Source organism: Talpa occidentalis, unplaced genomic scaffold (genome assembly GCF_014898055.3).
Source record: "Talpa occidentalis isolate TD23 unplaced genomic scaffold, MPIMG_talOcc4v2.1 talOcc4.13, whole genome shotgun sequence".
Classification (NCBI taxonomy): domain Eukaryota; kingdom Metazoa; phylum Chordata; class Mammalia; order Eulipotyphla; family Talpidae; genus Talpa; species Talpa occidentalis.
Window position 1 is genome coordinate 77,898,048 of NW_023601322.1, and position 16,404 is coordinate 77,914,451.

A 16,404-nucleotide genomic window follows, 5' to 3' on the forward strand; every position below is an offset into this window, starting at 1 on the left:
AAGACCAGGATGTCTCTGCTAAGTTAAATTGGTGGCATAAAAATATTCTTGTTCTCAAGGACAACTTGTGGAACACAGTTGTCCCAGTTCCTCCTCTCAGTAGAATGCCATTCTGATTTTATCACCCTGATTTTATTTTTTTGAAATTTCAAGATATAGCTTCATCTTGAAATTACAAAATAGAATTCAAACGTGATGGGAAAATTCACCAAGAAATCTCCTGATATTTGGTACAAATGTCAATTTTCATAGGTGTTTTTCCTAGTAGTTACTTACTTTATCACATAAATTATATGCCTTGAGACCGTTATCAAAGCTAATGGTAAAGGAATTATTTTCAGGTTGGGCTTAAGTTGTTTAGGAGAATAGTGAATTGCTGAACTAAATGCTTCCATTGTAATGTTGGGAAGTTTTTTTGTGTATATTGTGAATGTCTTGTGTATCAATATTAGAAAAATAATAGTCATAATTTTTAGAGACATCAAAACACTTCCTTAAATATGATTTCAATTTTTTTTAAAAGACTTATTTATTTATTTATACAAGCACTGTACAGTCAGAAGCGTGGGAGGGTGAGAGAATTCACCAGAGCCAGAGGGGAGAGCAGAGCAGGCAGACAGACGAAGTACACTGCTGAGGGGAGCAGCAGGCGGCAGGAGAGGTCTGCGCGCCATGTGGGACCCTCACCCGGCAGCCGGGGATCAAACCGGCGCTGCAGAGGCTGTGGGCAGCTTCGCAACCCAGCGCTCAACCGCTGCGCCACCGGGGAGGCCCTATGATTTCAATTTTTCCCTTTTTCTGTAGCCCCCTCCTCCATACTTGTAAGATAAGAGGAGAAGAGAGGGAGGAAAGAGAAGTAGGGAAAGAAATAAAGATTTACAGATCTCCTACATTTTTTATTTTATTAAAATGTTTTTTAGCAATCATGCCAAGTCAGAGTAAATGTATACATCTTGTTTCTATTATTGTTATGATCCATTACACCAAAATCCTTATATAGGTCAGATCTGAAATATGCAGACCACTTTCAACCTCACCACCCAGCCCCCTCTACCATCAACAGTTTTATAAGCCTTATCCCCTCAGCGTATCTTCCTGATCTGGGATCACAATGCTTAGCACTTCTCAGTTGTTTATGGAAGAATATTCCTGGATTTAAAAGAACAAAGCAACCTAGCAGGTGTCTTATTCTTTTTTGTTTCCATCTATTGCAAATTTCTGATTTAGAAAATGCTAAAATAATAAGAATCTTAGGAATTGGCAGCAGGATTATCATGAAGACTTGTGGGCATTTGTTCTGGCTACTTTCCAAGATGACCCTCCCAGTTTCTTCTGGTTCTAACCACCTGGGTAAACAAATGCTTAGGGGCAGAATAATTTTCAGCAGGCCACATTCTCCTTTTGTCTCTGGTTTATCACATAAGACATTTAAAATTAATCTGTATTATTTGCTAATTGGTCACATCTAGTCTTTAAACTACTTAAATTAAATTTTCAGATGAGGAAGCGTGCCTAAAATTGTGAAAGTGTCTGTTTCTTTTTAAGACTCAAGATTGGATTTAATCAGTCATGTAAGGTGATCTTTACTTGAGGTTAACCCCAAAGAATCAATATAGTCTGTGAACATATCAGTTAGGGTAATTTCAGCTTCAGATTTCAGGTCATGTGGCTATGAATAACTGAGATACTGGGGATTTTAGTATTGCATGAAAGGTAAATTCAGGAGAATTCTAGTGTTAGCTCATGCTGTGGCTCAAGGAAGTTAGGTTGATTTTTCTTAGATTCTCTTGGACATTGTTTAATATAAGACTTGAAAGATAAGGGATATTCTTGTCTTGTTTCTCCCATATTTAAGAGTTAGGAAACCTGTGATGCTCACACTTACATTAACCCAGTATTATTTTTGCTCTTAGTTTCATCATATTCCTAAAAAGCCCTTGTAAAGGAAGGATAATCATCACAGTTGGTTATGACCAATAAGTATTAAAATTCTGGGGTGGGTGGAAAGAACTACTGAAACAATATCTACCTAAATTATGAATAAAATTTGGGATTCTGTTAAGAGGGAAGAATAGTGACTTTTGTGTGGATGACTTATAGGGTCTGCCAAAATGTACAAAACTGTTTTTATACAAAATGCCAGTAATAACATATCATTTAGCACAATTTTTATTGCAAAAGACCTGAAAAACCAATTCTGACTAGCGTAAGTAATAAAGAGAATGTGTAGACTCTAGAGATAGGGTTACTTTAGGCGAAACTTGAACTAACCAGTCATCTCAATAATGTAACTGAAGATCTATTGGTTTTGCTGCTTTCTTCAGCATTTCTTCTTAAACCTGATACTGATCTGATAGCAAGAAGACTGCCACTGTCTTATGGAGATAACCCACCTTTCTGTTTAGTGTCAAAGAGGATCTCTATCTGTGTCTACTATGTGCAGAAAAATAGGAGGCTTCTCTTTCCCATAAGCTTCAACAAATACCTTCAAATCTCAGTGGCATATTAGATTAAATTACAAGCTCATCTCTGAGCCAATGGATGGTCTATGCAATTTATATTTACAGTTATGACATTGTAATGCATTTAAAGTAATGCAGTTTGTAACAGTAATTTTCTGACAAATTAAAGGAAATCAAAAAGACAAGTGGGGGACTTCCCCTGGTGGCACAGTGGTTGAGCGCTGGGCTGCGGGGCTGCTGCAGCTGCTGGCAAGGGACCCACATGGTGCGCAAACCTCTCCTGCCGCACCCGCTGCTCCCCTCAGCAGTGTGTTTCATCGGTCTGCCTGTTCTGTTCCCCACTCTGGCTCTGGTGAATTCTCTCACCCTCCCACGCTTCTGACTGTACCCAGTGCTTGTATAAATAAATAAGTTTAAAAAAAAATTAAAAATGAAAAAGACAAGTGGGTGAAAGTGAATGAATAATGAATAAAGACCTCTCCCAGTTATTATGAGTTTTATATATATGCTTTTCCCTAGCAAGAGTTTCAATAATTAAACAATCGTTGTCAGGAAATAACTTAAAATAAAGCAAATCATAAAAATAAAATTTATAGGAAACAGCTAGTAAAAGCCATACCCATACCAAAATTATAGGAGAATAAGAAGCTGGTTCTTTTGGATACAATTCACTGATTTTGTAAAAGATTAAAAAGTAATTCTTTGTGACATTTTGATATGGGGAAATTGAATTAATTATTTTTGGCTAAAGACCTCACATAAAGTTCAGTTAGTTTAGGTTCAAATCTGACTGTGATATTTGTTTGCCATTTAAGAATATTTGAAAGAATCTAAATAAAAGAAAAGAAATCTTTTAAATAGCATGCAATTTTTAGAGGTCAATGATGCTTAATACCAGGAATGTCAACACTTCTAATATGGATGCTATATGTATTTCAAAGTGACTTAAATTTGATTCTTTATTAATAACTGGTATAATAAATCTTTAAAAGAGCCAGTAGGACAACTTAAATCCTCAAATTATCATCTCTGCAAGGATGGTATAGGAATGCAGGTGTGTGCATTCTGCATGTATAGACATATATCTGTGTGCTCCAAGAATATTCAGAGAGGAAAATAGATAATGTGACACAGAAAGAAGTACAGGTCAGATGTCTACTGTCCAATGAGGAATTCTTTATCTAACTTACCCCACTAGGTTGCACTCTCTGTCAAATAGCCCATCCTGCTCCTATAATACAGAACAAATAGTACACAGGCAGGGAAGAATGAAGGGGAGTAAGGTGGGAGGGGGAGAGAGAGAGAGACATCGAAATCTATTGAGGCAACATAGTAGAGGGAAAGCTACATGAATGAACTATCACTGGGCAATTTTGCAGAGGATGCTTTGGAAAATAGTGACTCGCTAAGTCCCAACACAATCCTGAACAGTAGCAAAGTAGAGTCTGTTATAAAACCTCAGTGTGAAAGACTTTGTACTTCAAGAGAGAACTTTGAACAACCACACATGTAGAAACTGAGAATTCTCTGCTTTGAGTATAGAAGCCCTGATAGAAGAGTCACTACCTACAGTCTGAAACTGGGACAGTGCAGGCAGGGGAGAGAACAATGAATCCCACACAGCTATGGTACTGAAGCACAGTGAGAATAGGACCAGGAAGGAATTGTTTTCTTATCCACAAATTCCTTAATGAATAGGATTGGAAACTGAAAAGTTTTCCAAGGTAACTTTAGAAAACTGTATATGGTTTTAGAAAACTGTAAATGGTTTTAGAAAACTGTATATGGTTTTAGAAACTGTATATGGTTTTAGAACTGTATATGGTTTTAGAAAACTGTATATGGTTTTAGAAAACTGTATATGGTTTTCCAAGGTAACTTTAGAAAACTGTATATGGTTTGTTTCATAGTATGGTTTCAGGCCTTTCTGAATCTTTCATCTTTACAAAGTTCTGAGTCAAAGAGCCTTTCAGATATTGTTAGAGATAGGCATGGGAAACACCATGTGAAACACCTGACTCTAGCAGTCAAGCATCTGGTGTGGTAAAACTGGATAAACAACATCATTTTCCAAGTGCCGCTTGAATAAGGCCTGATCCTATCTGGATGTGTCACACATTCCAAGTGCATATACAGTGTATACACTTACACATATAAGCATGGCAGGGAGTCAGCAGAGACCAGGAAAATCATCCATTCAACCAAATGCAAAGTTGTTATTTTATACTTTCATAGAAAAATGTAAATGCTCAATTCTTACTTTATTCACAGTAAGCTTGTTTGTGTCAATAATCTGTTGTTAATTGGCTCACTTTCAAGATAAAGAATTACAGATGATCTGTAATATAAAAGACATTCACGATGAGAATAGGCATCTTGAGAAATAGTATAGTAACTTTAACTGTAAAATATATCCCTTAATTTCCTGTAGTTAAGAGCAATGTGAGTAGAATAATATATGAGAACTGCTTTCTTTGTGTAGAACGTGAAACTGTAGTATTGATGTACTGAGTAGGTAGCAATCTGTATTCAGACTAAGGCCCCTCTAATCACTTGCTGTGTGAGCTTGTCAGAATAATTAAACTTCCTGTGCTTTAGTTTTTTATCTGTTATTAGACCTTTTAATACATTATAGTTCTTCATAGAATTGCAAGTGTCTTATGTGGATTAATTGTTGTTAAACACTTGAGATTATGCCTGGTGTGTGAAAATTGCTCAAGAATGTTAACTAATTATTATTATTACTATTATATTTTTCTAACTACTCTTAATAAGCACGTTCCCCAAATCAAATTTCTCCATTTTCCTATAAATCAACTGAAGTTTCTGTTTCATAGAATGACTAAATTGAACTTTCCATTTGTGTGGAACCACGGTCCCATATTCTATTTCCAAGATCCTAAAATTTTTGGGAAATGAAGTTTTTCATAGCACTTCTGGTGGCAAAATCTAACCTGACATGGCCTGAATTCATTTAGCAGCAAGATCTAATCTGAACTAATGGGAGGTTATTTAAACATTTTAGTCAATTTAAATATTAATATATTTAATTATGGAATATTATTCCAGCCCCATTGAGATTACTTTTTGAATATGAAAAACTGCATTCTGAAACATATTGGGGCCTCAAATTTCAAACAAGATTGTGTATACCTAAACTATCCAAGGTAGACAGTATAGGAGAAACTTCCTTCTGTGGCTCTCAGGGCAAGATTTTTTTTTCTTTTAAAACAGGTTTTGCTTTTTTTTTTTTTTTTTAATAAAGATTCATTTATTTATTTATGCAAGCACTGGGTGCAGTCAGAAGTACGGGAGGGTGAGAGAATTCACCAGACCCAGAGCGAAGAACAGAACAGGCAGACTGACGAAGTACACTGTTGAAGGAAGCACCGGGCGTGGCAGTAGAGGTCTGTGCACCGAGTGGGACCCTCGTGTGGGACCCTCGCCGGTGACCTGGGATTGAATCAGCACTTCAGAGGCTGCGGGCAGCTTCGCAGCCCAGCGCTCAACCGCTGTGCCACCAGGGGAGGCCCAGGGCAAGATTTTTTAAGCAAGGATGTGAGTTTCTCCAATTATAAACATCCTGAACCAATCATCTCTACAGATTCAAAAAATCTGAAACTTGTTTCCTTCATGACGTTCATTATCACTAGATGAATCTTCCTCCTACTTATTCCCTCTGTTACAATTGCCAAGGAGCAGTTACTTTGCTTAAAAATGTTTGGAGCATTTGTGAAGCTATAATGATTCTACCCACCTCCAACTTTTTGAATCTCTTATTACCCCCACCCCGCCCCAATTTTTATCCACATTCAAACTAACACACCATAAAGTATAGATCAGAATAAACTCAAATTATTGGATGTAAGTATGCATCCCCGCAACACTGTGCTTGATTGCTTTTCCATTTCCCTCTACCCCGAATAAGTCAAAGAATCGGATAAGGCAAGGAATCAAGAAGGATATGTCTTGCCAAGGATATTAACTCTATTTTGCCCTCCAGCACATGTCCTATTATTCATGAGCCTCTGGTTGGGAAAGTTGTATAGTCTTCAGGCAGTTCATCTGGCTTTATCTCAGGAAGTTTAAAGTAGATAGATTCCAATCTAAAAGACCTATTCTTGTTAATGACTCCTAAGATTTCCAGAGATGTCTGGGAGAAAATTCTTCTAAAGCTCCTTCCCCTCTATCTCCAGGGAGTCTAAAGTCATGTGTTTTAAAATTCTTCAAATAGGCTTAATCTCCACATCAGATTTAACCACAGTAACTACACTGGGTTTAAAAATCTGCTCTGACATTACTAATAGAAAGCAGCAGTTTAGGTAGAACTAAACCTGAAAAATCTCTTTTCCAATGTACTCGGAATACTTTCTTTCTCTTTTGTGGTCAAGGAGGCCTCAAGATGTAGAACTGCTTAGTTACCAAGGTGGCCAGCAGTAAAGGGGTAAATGTAGGTATATAACAGATAGGCATCTCAACTGTTCATTCAAGTTCTGGTGAGGTGAAGATGCAATTCTGAGGGAAATGTGGCGAAGTGGTGTTTATATTTGAATTCTCCCTGGACCATTTACTTACTGTGTGCCTTGGAGCAAATGAATCAACTGCCTTAGGTTCTTCTTGGCCAGTATCATAGGCAATATAATACCTGCTTTTGCAGTATTACCCCAGGTCACAGCAGAAGATACTGAACTGGGATTCAAATTTATATCCGTTTGATATAAAACCAAAACCACTACTGTTACCCTTCTAGCGGCTATCTCTAGAAAGTTCACATACAAAACAGAACATTCCTTTTGATGATAAACAACCATGTCTAGCAATTAACATAGTGTTGAAAATTTTGGGGATAGTTAAACCTTTGATGATGCGTACAGGTATCGATCAGGGCTACATGCAGAACATAGTTGCAGCATTAAATTGAAAAAGACTACCAGTCCTAAGTAACAAGGCGATAGGAGGGACAGTCTGGAGCTGGCTGTGGTTATTTTATGGTAAGATGTGAAACAGGTTATATGGTACAAACAGCACACCTTAGAAAGTCTTATGAAAGCATTGTGGAGCTTGTTGAGAGCTGAGCAGAAGAGAAACAGCAGAAATTTCTGTTGCTTAAAAAAAAATCTAAACCTTCCTCCTGGGTTTCTCAAATATAATGGCTCCAGTTAACACATTCTTATCACCTCAAGGGAATCCAATCAAGATAAAATGCTTTAGGGCCTCTTTGGTGGCACAGGGATTAAAGACATGGGTGGCGATATCAAGCTATCACCAGTCACTGCAACATGAGTTCCATCCCGGCCAGGGAGCTAACCCACATGGCACAGCAGACCTCTCTTATCTCTCCCACTGCTCCCCTTAGCAAGGTATTTCAGTGGATCTACCTGTTCTGCTCCCCACTCTGTCTCTGATGAATCCTCTCACTCCCCCCTACCCCATGCCTCTGGCCTGTACCCCAGTTCTTATATGCATAAATAAATAAATCTCAAAAAAAAGATAAGAGGCTTCATTCCTTTCTAGAAACCACTTATCCAGGTTCTATTGAATAGTTTTCTTCCATGATTTCTGCAAAAGTAGAAGTCCTTGGTTTCCTGGAATGGTGTAAGTTTCTGCAGTACTGAATTCTCTTTGGTGTAAATTAAACACCACACTTAGGCAAAAAAGTAAAAAGTACAACTTCTTTTTTTTCTTAAACCCAGGAACTTGTTCTTATTGGTGATAATAGAGAAAACAGTTACACAACTCATTGTTGAATGCTGTTAAAGAGGACACCCAATTTATGCTTTAAAGGGAGGCGACTGGAGGAGCTTTCTGAAGACATTCTCTCAGGTAAGTGTCATTTCCTTGCTTGATGATATTTCCTTGTTTCCTGAAAATAACTTTTTTTGAATTCTACCTCAATCACTTGCTAAGAGGTAGGTCGGAGTAAAAGGACATAGGGCTTAAAATAAAACAAAAATAGGGAATTATGATATTAATTTTCTCCTTTCTCAATTTTCCTGTATGTTATCATCCCCTATATGGGCCTAGAAGAAAAAACTCTCTCTATATATCCATGTCTATCAACAAATATATGTAAATTTTGGAGCATACTGATTTCGGTTGCTGAGAAGAATACACTATGTGTTGTCTTCCCATGATCAATTTAAGGTGCAAGTACAGTATATATCTATTTAGATTACAAGCAAGTGGTAACAGCTTAGAAGCATGAGGATGTGCCAAGTAAAACAGCAGTAGCAGGTTTTTCTCCCAGCTTCTCTTCAGCCTTCAGAGTACCCTGGGTTAGTGTTAGTGTTTGCCCTCCTCTGGCATGTGTACTCTTTGGAAATAGAGACGGGGTGCCATGGCTCACAATGGTGTTGCACATATGTTTGTTGATATCTTAGCAGTATCATGAGACTCCACGTATGTCCTGTGAAATTAAAGGAAGTGATCTTTCCAGAACCTGATGGTTCTATTGACTGTGAAGAGGCACCATTGGTAATTATTTTGTGTTCTTGTTGTATGATATGCTATATATAGCTTCAAGATCACATTTTACATAAAAGTACTGTCTCACAGTTGGCTACATAAGTCATTGAGAGCAAGTTTGTTTATGTTTAATAAAATTATACAATGCATGAAGCTACAGGAAACTCACATTCTGTCTATCTTCATTTTCTGGCTAAATTAGGCTCCAGGAAAGGAAATAGTCTTCTCTCTCACAGGCTACCACTTTTAAACAACCTCAAAGGCCTATTCCCCATGGGTTATACTTTGGCAGAACACTGTTGTCAGCCTCTGTATGGGGTCATGTGAATTACCATGATCTGGACAGTCAGTGGTCTGCTGTTTACTATTGAATGCCACCTTTCCTATGGCTTCTGCATGGGAAAAGAAATCTGCATGTTTACTGAAATGAGGAAACAATGGGAAAGGCTGGGGGAATCACACTACATACAGCTATTTTTGTTTCTGCATGTTTCTTCAGTTTTGAATGATTATTAGTTCAATACTGAGAGTTCATTGCTATATGTTTTTCCCTAATACACATCCACACATTTAGGAACAGAGCTAGAATTTTCCTTTTATGTTGTATCACTTTACACCAATCCCTTGCAATAAAGAGGTTACTTTGGCCAATAAATCTGAGAAAGGCAGAGCATTGGTTTCATTTGAACATGAATTCTTTGTAATTGCTTAGGAAGCCAGCATAGAGTGATTGACTTATGTCAAGCAACTGTTAAGTTACATGACCAAAGGAAATGACTATGCTTAGTCTATCAGTATGTTGTATTTTCCTACTCAAAATAAACATCTGTTCTGGGAATGAACCATAAAGCTAGCCTTTCCAAAACTGAAGTATCTGTGAGCTGTTTGTAGTTAGTGTGTATATAAGATGGCATGATTCTTCCACAAGAGAGCAGAATGGGGGCCTCCCTGGTGGCATAAGGGGTTAAGACACAGCCTATGAAGCTATCCACAGCCACTGCAACCAGGAAGGTGACCCACATGGTGCGGGTCACCTCTCCTAACTCACCCGCTGCTCCCCTCAGCAGTGTATTTCAGTCATTCCACCTGTTCTGTTACCCACTCTGTCTCTGGTGAATCCTTTCACTGCCCTCCCCACCTCTGGCCTGTACCACAGTTCTTGTATGTATAGATAAATAAAAAAAAAAAATCTTTTAAAAAGAAGAGAGCAGAATTTTCATTAAGACACTCTGAGTTGTAATTATATTCTTAGAAAGTGCTAACCCTAAATAGACAATAAGTACCTGCATTCCTTCACAAATATACTTCCTATGTATTACAACCCGATTACATTATCTACAGAGTTTATACATTGTTCTTATTGTGTCTACAAAGGCAGAATATTTATTTATTTATTTACATCATTGTTCATTTTTAAACAATATTTGCTACCCCCACTCCCCTCAGGTGTAGTCCCCATAGAATTTCCTTCATCGATGCACCCGTGCACCATCATCTCAATCAGCTGTGCTCCTCCCTCCCTCCCTCCCTCTGATCCCTCTGCCTCCTCCTCCCCTGCAGTATGTCTCTGATTTATAATTGTCCCTTTTGCTTTGTTGTGTTTTGTACTGTTGTTATTATGGATTACCAAATCAAATATCTGAATCAAATTCATATGTATACAATCAACTAATTATAAAACAGTTAAGATTTTTTCAAACATTTATTTATTTATGCATACAAGAGCTGGGGTGTAGACAAGAGGTGTGGGAGGGTGAGAGGATTCACCAGAGACAGAGTGGGGAGCAGAATAGGCAGAATGACTGAAACACACTGCTGAGGGGAGCAGCAGACGAGACAGGAGAGGTCTGCTGCACTATATGGGATCCTCCCTGCCTAGGGATCGAATTCATGCTGCAGTGGCTGTCGATAGCTTCATAGTACTGAGACTTACCCTTACACCACCAGGGAGGCCCTAAGAATGTTTATTTTTATTTTTATTTTTTAATATATTTTATATAATTCTTACATCATTTTTCATTTTTGCACAATGTGTGCATTTTCATTTTGGTTATATTCCCCATGCAATTCCCATCCCCTCTTATTTTGACCCTAATCCCTCCTCTCCTTCACCCCATACCCCCTCTACCTGTGCCCCGCCCTCCCCCCCGTAGTGTGTCTCTGGTTTATAGGTTTCCTTGGTGTGCTGTTTAGAGAAGAGTCAACATTATAGCAAAGACTTCTGGTGATTTAAATTTTCATATTGTGTTACTAGTTTTAGCCATTGGTAACTCACTTTATGGAAACTTAAAACTTGCTAAGGTATAGTGGAAATAACGTTTTTACTTAATATAATTAAGTAAAAGATAAAGTCAATTTAAAATAAATATTTCAGTAGTTGTCAGACTTTATCATCTATATCAGTCTCTCAAGAAAGAAAATAATTGAAAGATTTTTGTCATATATAAAAAATACCATGATCCTGAATTATAATAGCTAAAAATTATATGAAAAAATTCTCCTAGGTGAATTATTTGAGATAAATTTATAATCTAAATCAGAAGTTCTAAGTGAGGGCCTCCCTGGTGGTGAAGCGGTTGAGCACTGGGCTGCGAAGCTACCTGCAGCCTCTGCAGCACCGGTTCAATCCCTGGCCACTGGCGAGGGTCCCACATGGCATGCAGACCTCTCCTGCTGTGCTCACTGCTCCCTCAGTGTATTTCGTCAGTCTGCCTGTTCTTTTCCTGTTATGGCTCTGGTGAATTCTTTTACCCTCCCGCGCTTCTGACTGTACCCAGAGCTTGTATAAATAAATAAATCTAAAAAAAAAAAAAAAAAAAAAAAAAGAAGTTCTATTGATACAAACTAAAACATTGTGGTAAACCTTGAAGACATTATGCTAAGCAAAATAAGTATCTCACAAAAGAACAAATATTTGCTACCGTTGATAGTCACTTCAAAGAGTCACATTTATAGGGACACAAAATTGAACAGTTATTACCAAAACCTGAGGGATAGGCATTATTTTTTAATGGCTGCAGAGTTTCAGTTTGGGATAAGGGAAAAGTTCTGGAGATGAATGTTGGGGTTGGTGATTCTACAGCAATGTGTATGTATGGAATGCCACTGAATGGTGCACTTACCATTGGTTAAAATGGTGAATTTGTTATGTTTATTTTACTATAAAAGGTAAAAAAAAGAGATGATTTTTGATCTTTTAAATGTAGCTTGCCCTTAACAAAACAAATGCTTTCTACCTGCCCTTACATTTGTCCTCACCTGTTATCTCTTTCTCCCTGTTGACTAGTTGGTATAAGTTACTTAATTTCTAGAGGTCTAAATTTTCTATTCTGTCAAATAAAAGGGAGGAATTGAGTAATTTTTGATTATTCTTGAGCTGTTATGTTAATATCACCTTGGATGATTAAATGGAAAATGTTTAAGTATTAATCTATTTTAAAATAACTATACTTTGGGTTTCCTTATTTTGCATTCCAATTCTTAGGAAATCATTGCAGATTGTAAGTTTACTTTTCTATGTCATATGCATATTTTGATGGCCATTATCATACTGTTTTTTGCTCAAACTTGTTAATATCTTGGCAAGTATTTCAAATATGAAATATTTTTAAGAAAAGCAATTTTAATCACAGAAAATGTGAAAATAACATGATAGCATATTATCTGAGTTATCATTACCACTCACTGAGCACAATTATTTTTACTTAGTAAAATGCAAAATTCCTTTTTATTTTCTAAATTAAAATTCATTTGTATGTGAGATATAAAACACAAATAAAAGGAATAGTACCTTATATAACAGTATTTTCCAAGTATGATATAAAATTGCATCTGCACAATCTGGAAAAGGTAGGTGACACTTGTGTTTTCGGTGAGCATTAAATGTCTCTGCCAAAATGAGTTTCTTCAGTCTGAGCACTCGCAAGTGGTCTGAATTGACCATTTATTGAGAATTTAGGCTACAGAATGCATGAAGTATCAGGAGAGTTGTTGTATTCGTTTTTTTTTTAAAGATTTATTTATTTATGCATACAAGAACTGGGGTACAGGCCAGAGGTGTGGGATATGAGAGGATTCACAGAGACAGAGTGGGAAACAGAACAGACAGATGTACTGAAATACACTGCTGAGGAGAGCAGCGGGTGAGTCAGGAGAGGTCTGCTGTGCCATGTGGGTAGCTTCCTGGCTGGGGATCGAACTTGTGCTGCAGTGGCTGTGAATAGCTTCATAGGTTGCACCTTAACCCCTTGCGCCACCAGGGAGGCCCCATTGTATTAGTTTTTTTGTTACTACCCTAACAAATGATCACAAATAGCAAGCAGCTTTAACAGCAAATATTTTCTATCTTACAGTTCTGTAGGTCAGAAGCCTAGTGTGGGTTTCGTGGGGCTAAAATCAAGCTGATGGCAGGGTTATGTTCCTCTGGAAACTTTAGGAGAGCATGTATTTTGTCTCTCATTTTCCAGAGGCTGTCCACATTCCTTGGCTCTTTGTTTCTTTTTTCTATCATCAAAGTCAGTAATATTGCATCTCTCTGACTTTTCTTCATGACCACATCGCCTGACCACAACCAGGCTTGTTTCTTGGCTTTTAAGGACTCAAGTGATCACACTGAATCCATGTGGATTGTAATCCAGGATAATCTTTTCTCAAGGTCCTTAACATTGATCACATCTGGAAAGTCCCTTTTGCCATATAAAGTAAAACAGTCACAGGTTCCAGGCTTTAAGATGAAGGTATCTTTGGGAGGGAGAGAAGGTCATTAGTCTATCACAGACATTTTTTGTCATGATGAAATTTACCATTAAATTTAATGTTAAGAACTGACTGTCATCATAGAACAAAAACTATTTTTTGATAGAAAACTTCCAAATCTTTGGAAGCTTTTAAAATCTTATTTATTTTAAAAATGGTTGGTTTATAACTTGGTCACTTAAAATAGAACCTGAAACCAAGTTTTAGCATTTATATTTGTAGTAGATAGCTATATTTTGTCTGTTTCTGTCAGGTTATCCCTCGTATTAAGAATATCATCTCAGCTTTATTTGGGTAACCTTTTCTGCTATCAGGTTGTACAACTTGGATGCAGCCTACCTTACTCATGGCTCTACTGATACCCACATGAATCAAGCATGATCACCCAAAGCTTTCCATCACCCAATCACAACAATTCTAAAAAAATCTCCTCCAAGAAAGTGAATTGCAGAACTTAGATGAAATTGCTCTATAGAGGAGTTCTTTTCCCCCTGGGGTTGCTAAGTATAGTCAATGCAAGTGTAGAACTGTAATGTCCATCTCCATCCAGCGAAGGAAAGAGTAATGCCTGAAAATGACCCCACCATTGAGGAAAACAGGATCTGGCTACCATGGACATTTCCTAAACACCTGGATCTAGCTATGCCTGAAATATTTATTTTTTATTTATTTTATTTTAAACAGAAGAACTGGGGTGTATGCCAGAGGTATAGAGGAGAGAGGATTCACCAGAAACAGTGGATAGCAGAACAGGTGGATTTACTGAAACACACCGCTAAGCGATGCAGAGGGAGAGGCAGGAGAGGCCTGCTGTGCTACATGTGAATTAACTCCCTGGCCAGGATTAAAACTCAAGACATAGTGGTGACTGCGCTGAGACTTAACCCCTAGGCCGCCAGGGAGGCCCCATGCTAGAAAACATTTCTATTTAGAAATGTTAATATGAAAAATTAGCGTTTTGTGGAACCAGTAAAATTACAGGTAATTTTATTCTTGCTTAAAATTCTTAGTAATATTATCAGTGAAATATTTACTATCATTTTTGTGAATATAAGAATGTTTATCAAAATATGATTTCATTATGAGGATATATGTAGCATTTTCATCATGGGTCACTGACTTAAAGTAGACTATCGTTAATTTTCAAGCAATTTTGTCTTTTGCTTACTCTTGTATTTTTTTCCTTGATCTCTATTTTCCAAGAGTCAGAATTAACATGATCTTAGAAAACTATCCTGTTTTCTCTTCTTGAATTCCCCAGTGACTTCTCAGCAATCTAGAATTCAGAGAAAAAGTAACATAAAAATATTTTATATTGATCTTGTTCCATTCATCAAACAAGGATATGACTCTGGGAATCAGTTCTTGGACAGCTTGTTGGCAGCTCCTGGGTGTACTTAGAAGGGCTGTTAGCAACCCCAAGTCCTATGAGACTAAATGCAGCCATCTGCCATATTAGAATCACTGCATTTCTAACTTGAGTTTTTTCTGTATTGAAGTAAATCAGGTAGAAGAGGTTTCCAGAAACATGTTAGCAAATCTGATTTTTAAGAAGCTGCTGGCCCTCCCTTATTGCCCACAAGGTTTTCATGTAAGATAAGTCCTACATGGGCCAGTCAGGCAATATGAATGAGGAGGATTGTGGTAAACTCTGGCAAACAAACTCCATCAAAAGGAGATGCCCCATAGTTCTAGTTATTCCCCAGAACCCCCAAACCTGTCCGTTCTACATAGGTTCTGCCATCCACCGCATCAATACAAAACATACTCTAATGTGTAAGACCTTCAATGGAAGGGAACTTTAATAGAGTTAATGTGCAATACAGAAAAGGGGAAAAATAGTTTCCAAATCAAGCACCCAAAGTTACCCATCCCTCGTGGTTAAATGTCCAGCCAAACAGAGTTGGCCCAATGCAGGGCCACTGAGGCCTGAAAGCCTGCCACAAATCTAAGGCACCTCCTGGTGGGGACCTATGGGAAAGGGGCAGAAGGAGCCCAACACATCTGGAAAGAAAAGAACAAAATCAAAATGAAAGCTCCCATTGTTAATCCCCCCACAGATCTCTCTTCCCACATCTGTTTCAACCAGTCCAGGACCAAAAAGCAAGTGCAGCTTCTTTTCATGTCTCTCTGCAACATGTGCTTCCTTCAGGTCTCCTTCTTGCTCTTTATCCTTCCTCCTTCCTTTTCTAAGTCTCCTCCTGCTTCTTCTGCTCCCTGCTCAGCTCTACCCTTCCTTGGGTGGGGCAGGAAACCTGCAACTTCTCCTTTTCCTGGGGACTACCCTGTTACACATGGACCTTTACAAAAAGAACACTTTTCAGGGAGCTCACAGATTTCATCCTGCCCATCCTGATGCTTTTCGTTGTACCTCATTTCACTAGGTATGTTTCAGGTTTGAGAAAAAAGGCTACTTATTTTTTAAATTTTTTTTTTAAAAGATGTATTTATTTATACAAGAACCGGGTACAGGCCAGATGTGCAAGAGGGTGAGAGGATTCACCAGAGACAGAGTGGGGAGCAGAACAGGCAGATGGAGCAGCAGGCGAGACAGGAGAGGTTTGCTGCGTCATTTGGGTGTCTCCTGGCCGGCCGGGAATTGAACCCGCGCTGCAGAGGCTGCAGACAGCTTCATAGCACTGCGCTCAACCCCCTGCACCACTGGGGAGGTCCAAAAGGCTACTTATTTCTCCTATGACTCTCTGTTGTTAACCATCAAGTC

General features: G+C 38.1%; 1 protein-coding gene across 7 annotated transcripts in view; it reads right to left on the reverse strand.

Moving 5' to 3' along the window:
* Positions 1 to 16,404, reverse strand: part of CCDC192 (coiled-coil domain containing 192) — a 247,052-nt gene that overhangs the window by 73,053 nt on the left and 157,595 nt on the right. Inside the window, exon 7 of one of the 7 annotated variants that reach the window (XM_054694464.1) lies at positions 4,721 to 4,800. The exons of the other annotated variants lie outside the window; for them this stretch is intronic. Within the exon in view, the coding sequence (XP_054550439.1) occupies positions 4,790 to 4,800 (11 nt within the window). The 3' untranslated portion in view covers positions 4,721 to 4,789. Of the gene's footprint in view, positions 1 to 4,720; positions 4,801 to 16,404 lie in introns of those variants that run through there. 7 annotated transcript variants of the gene reach the window in all.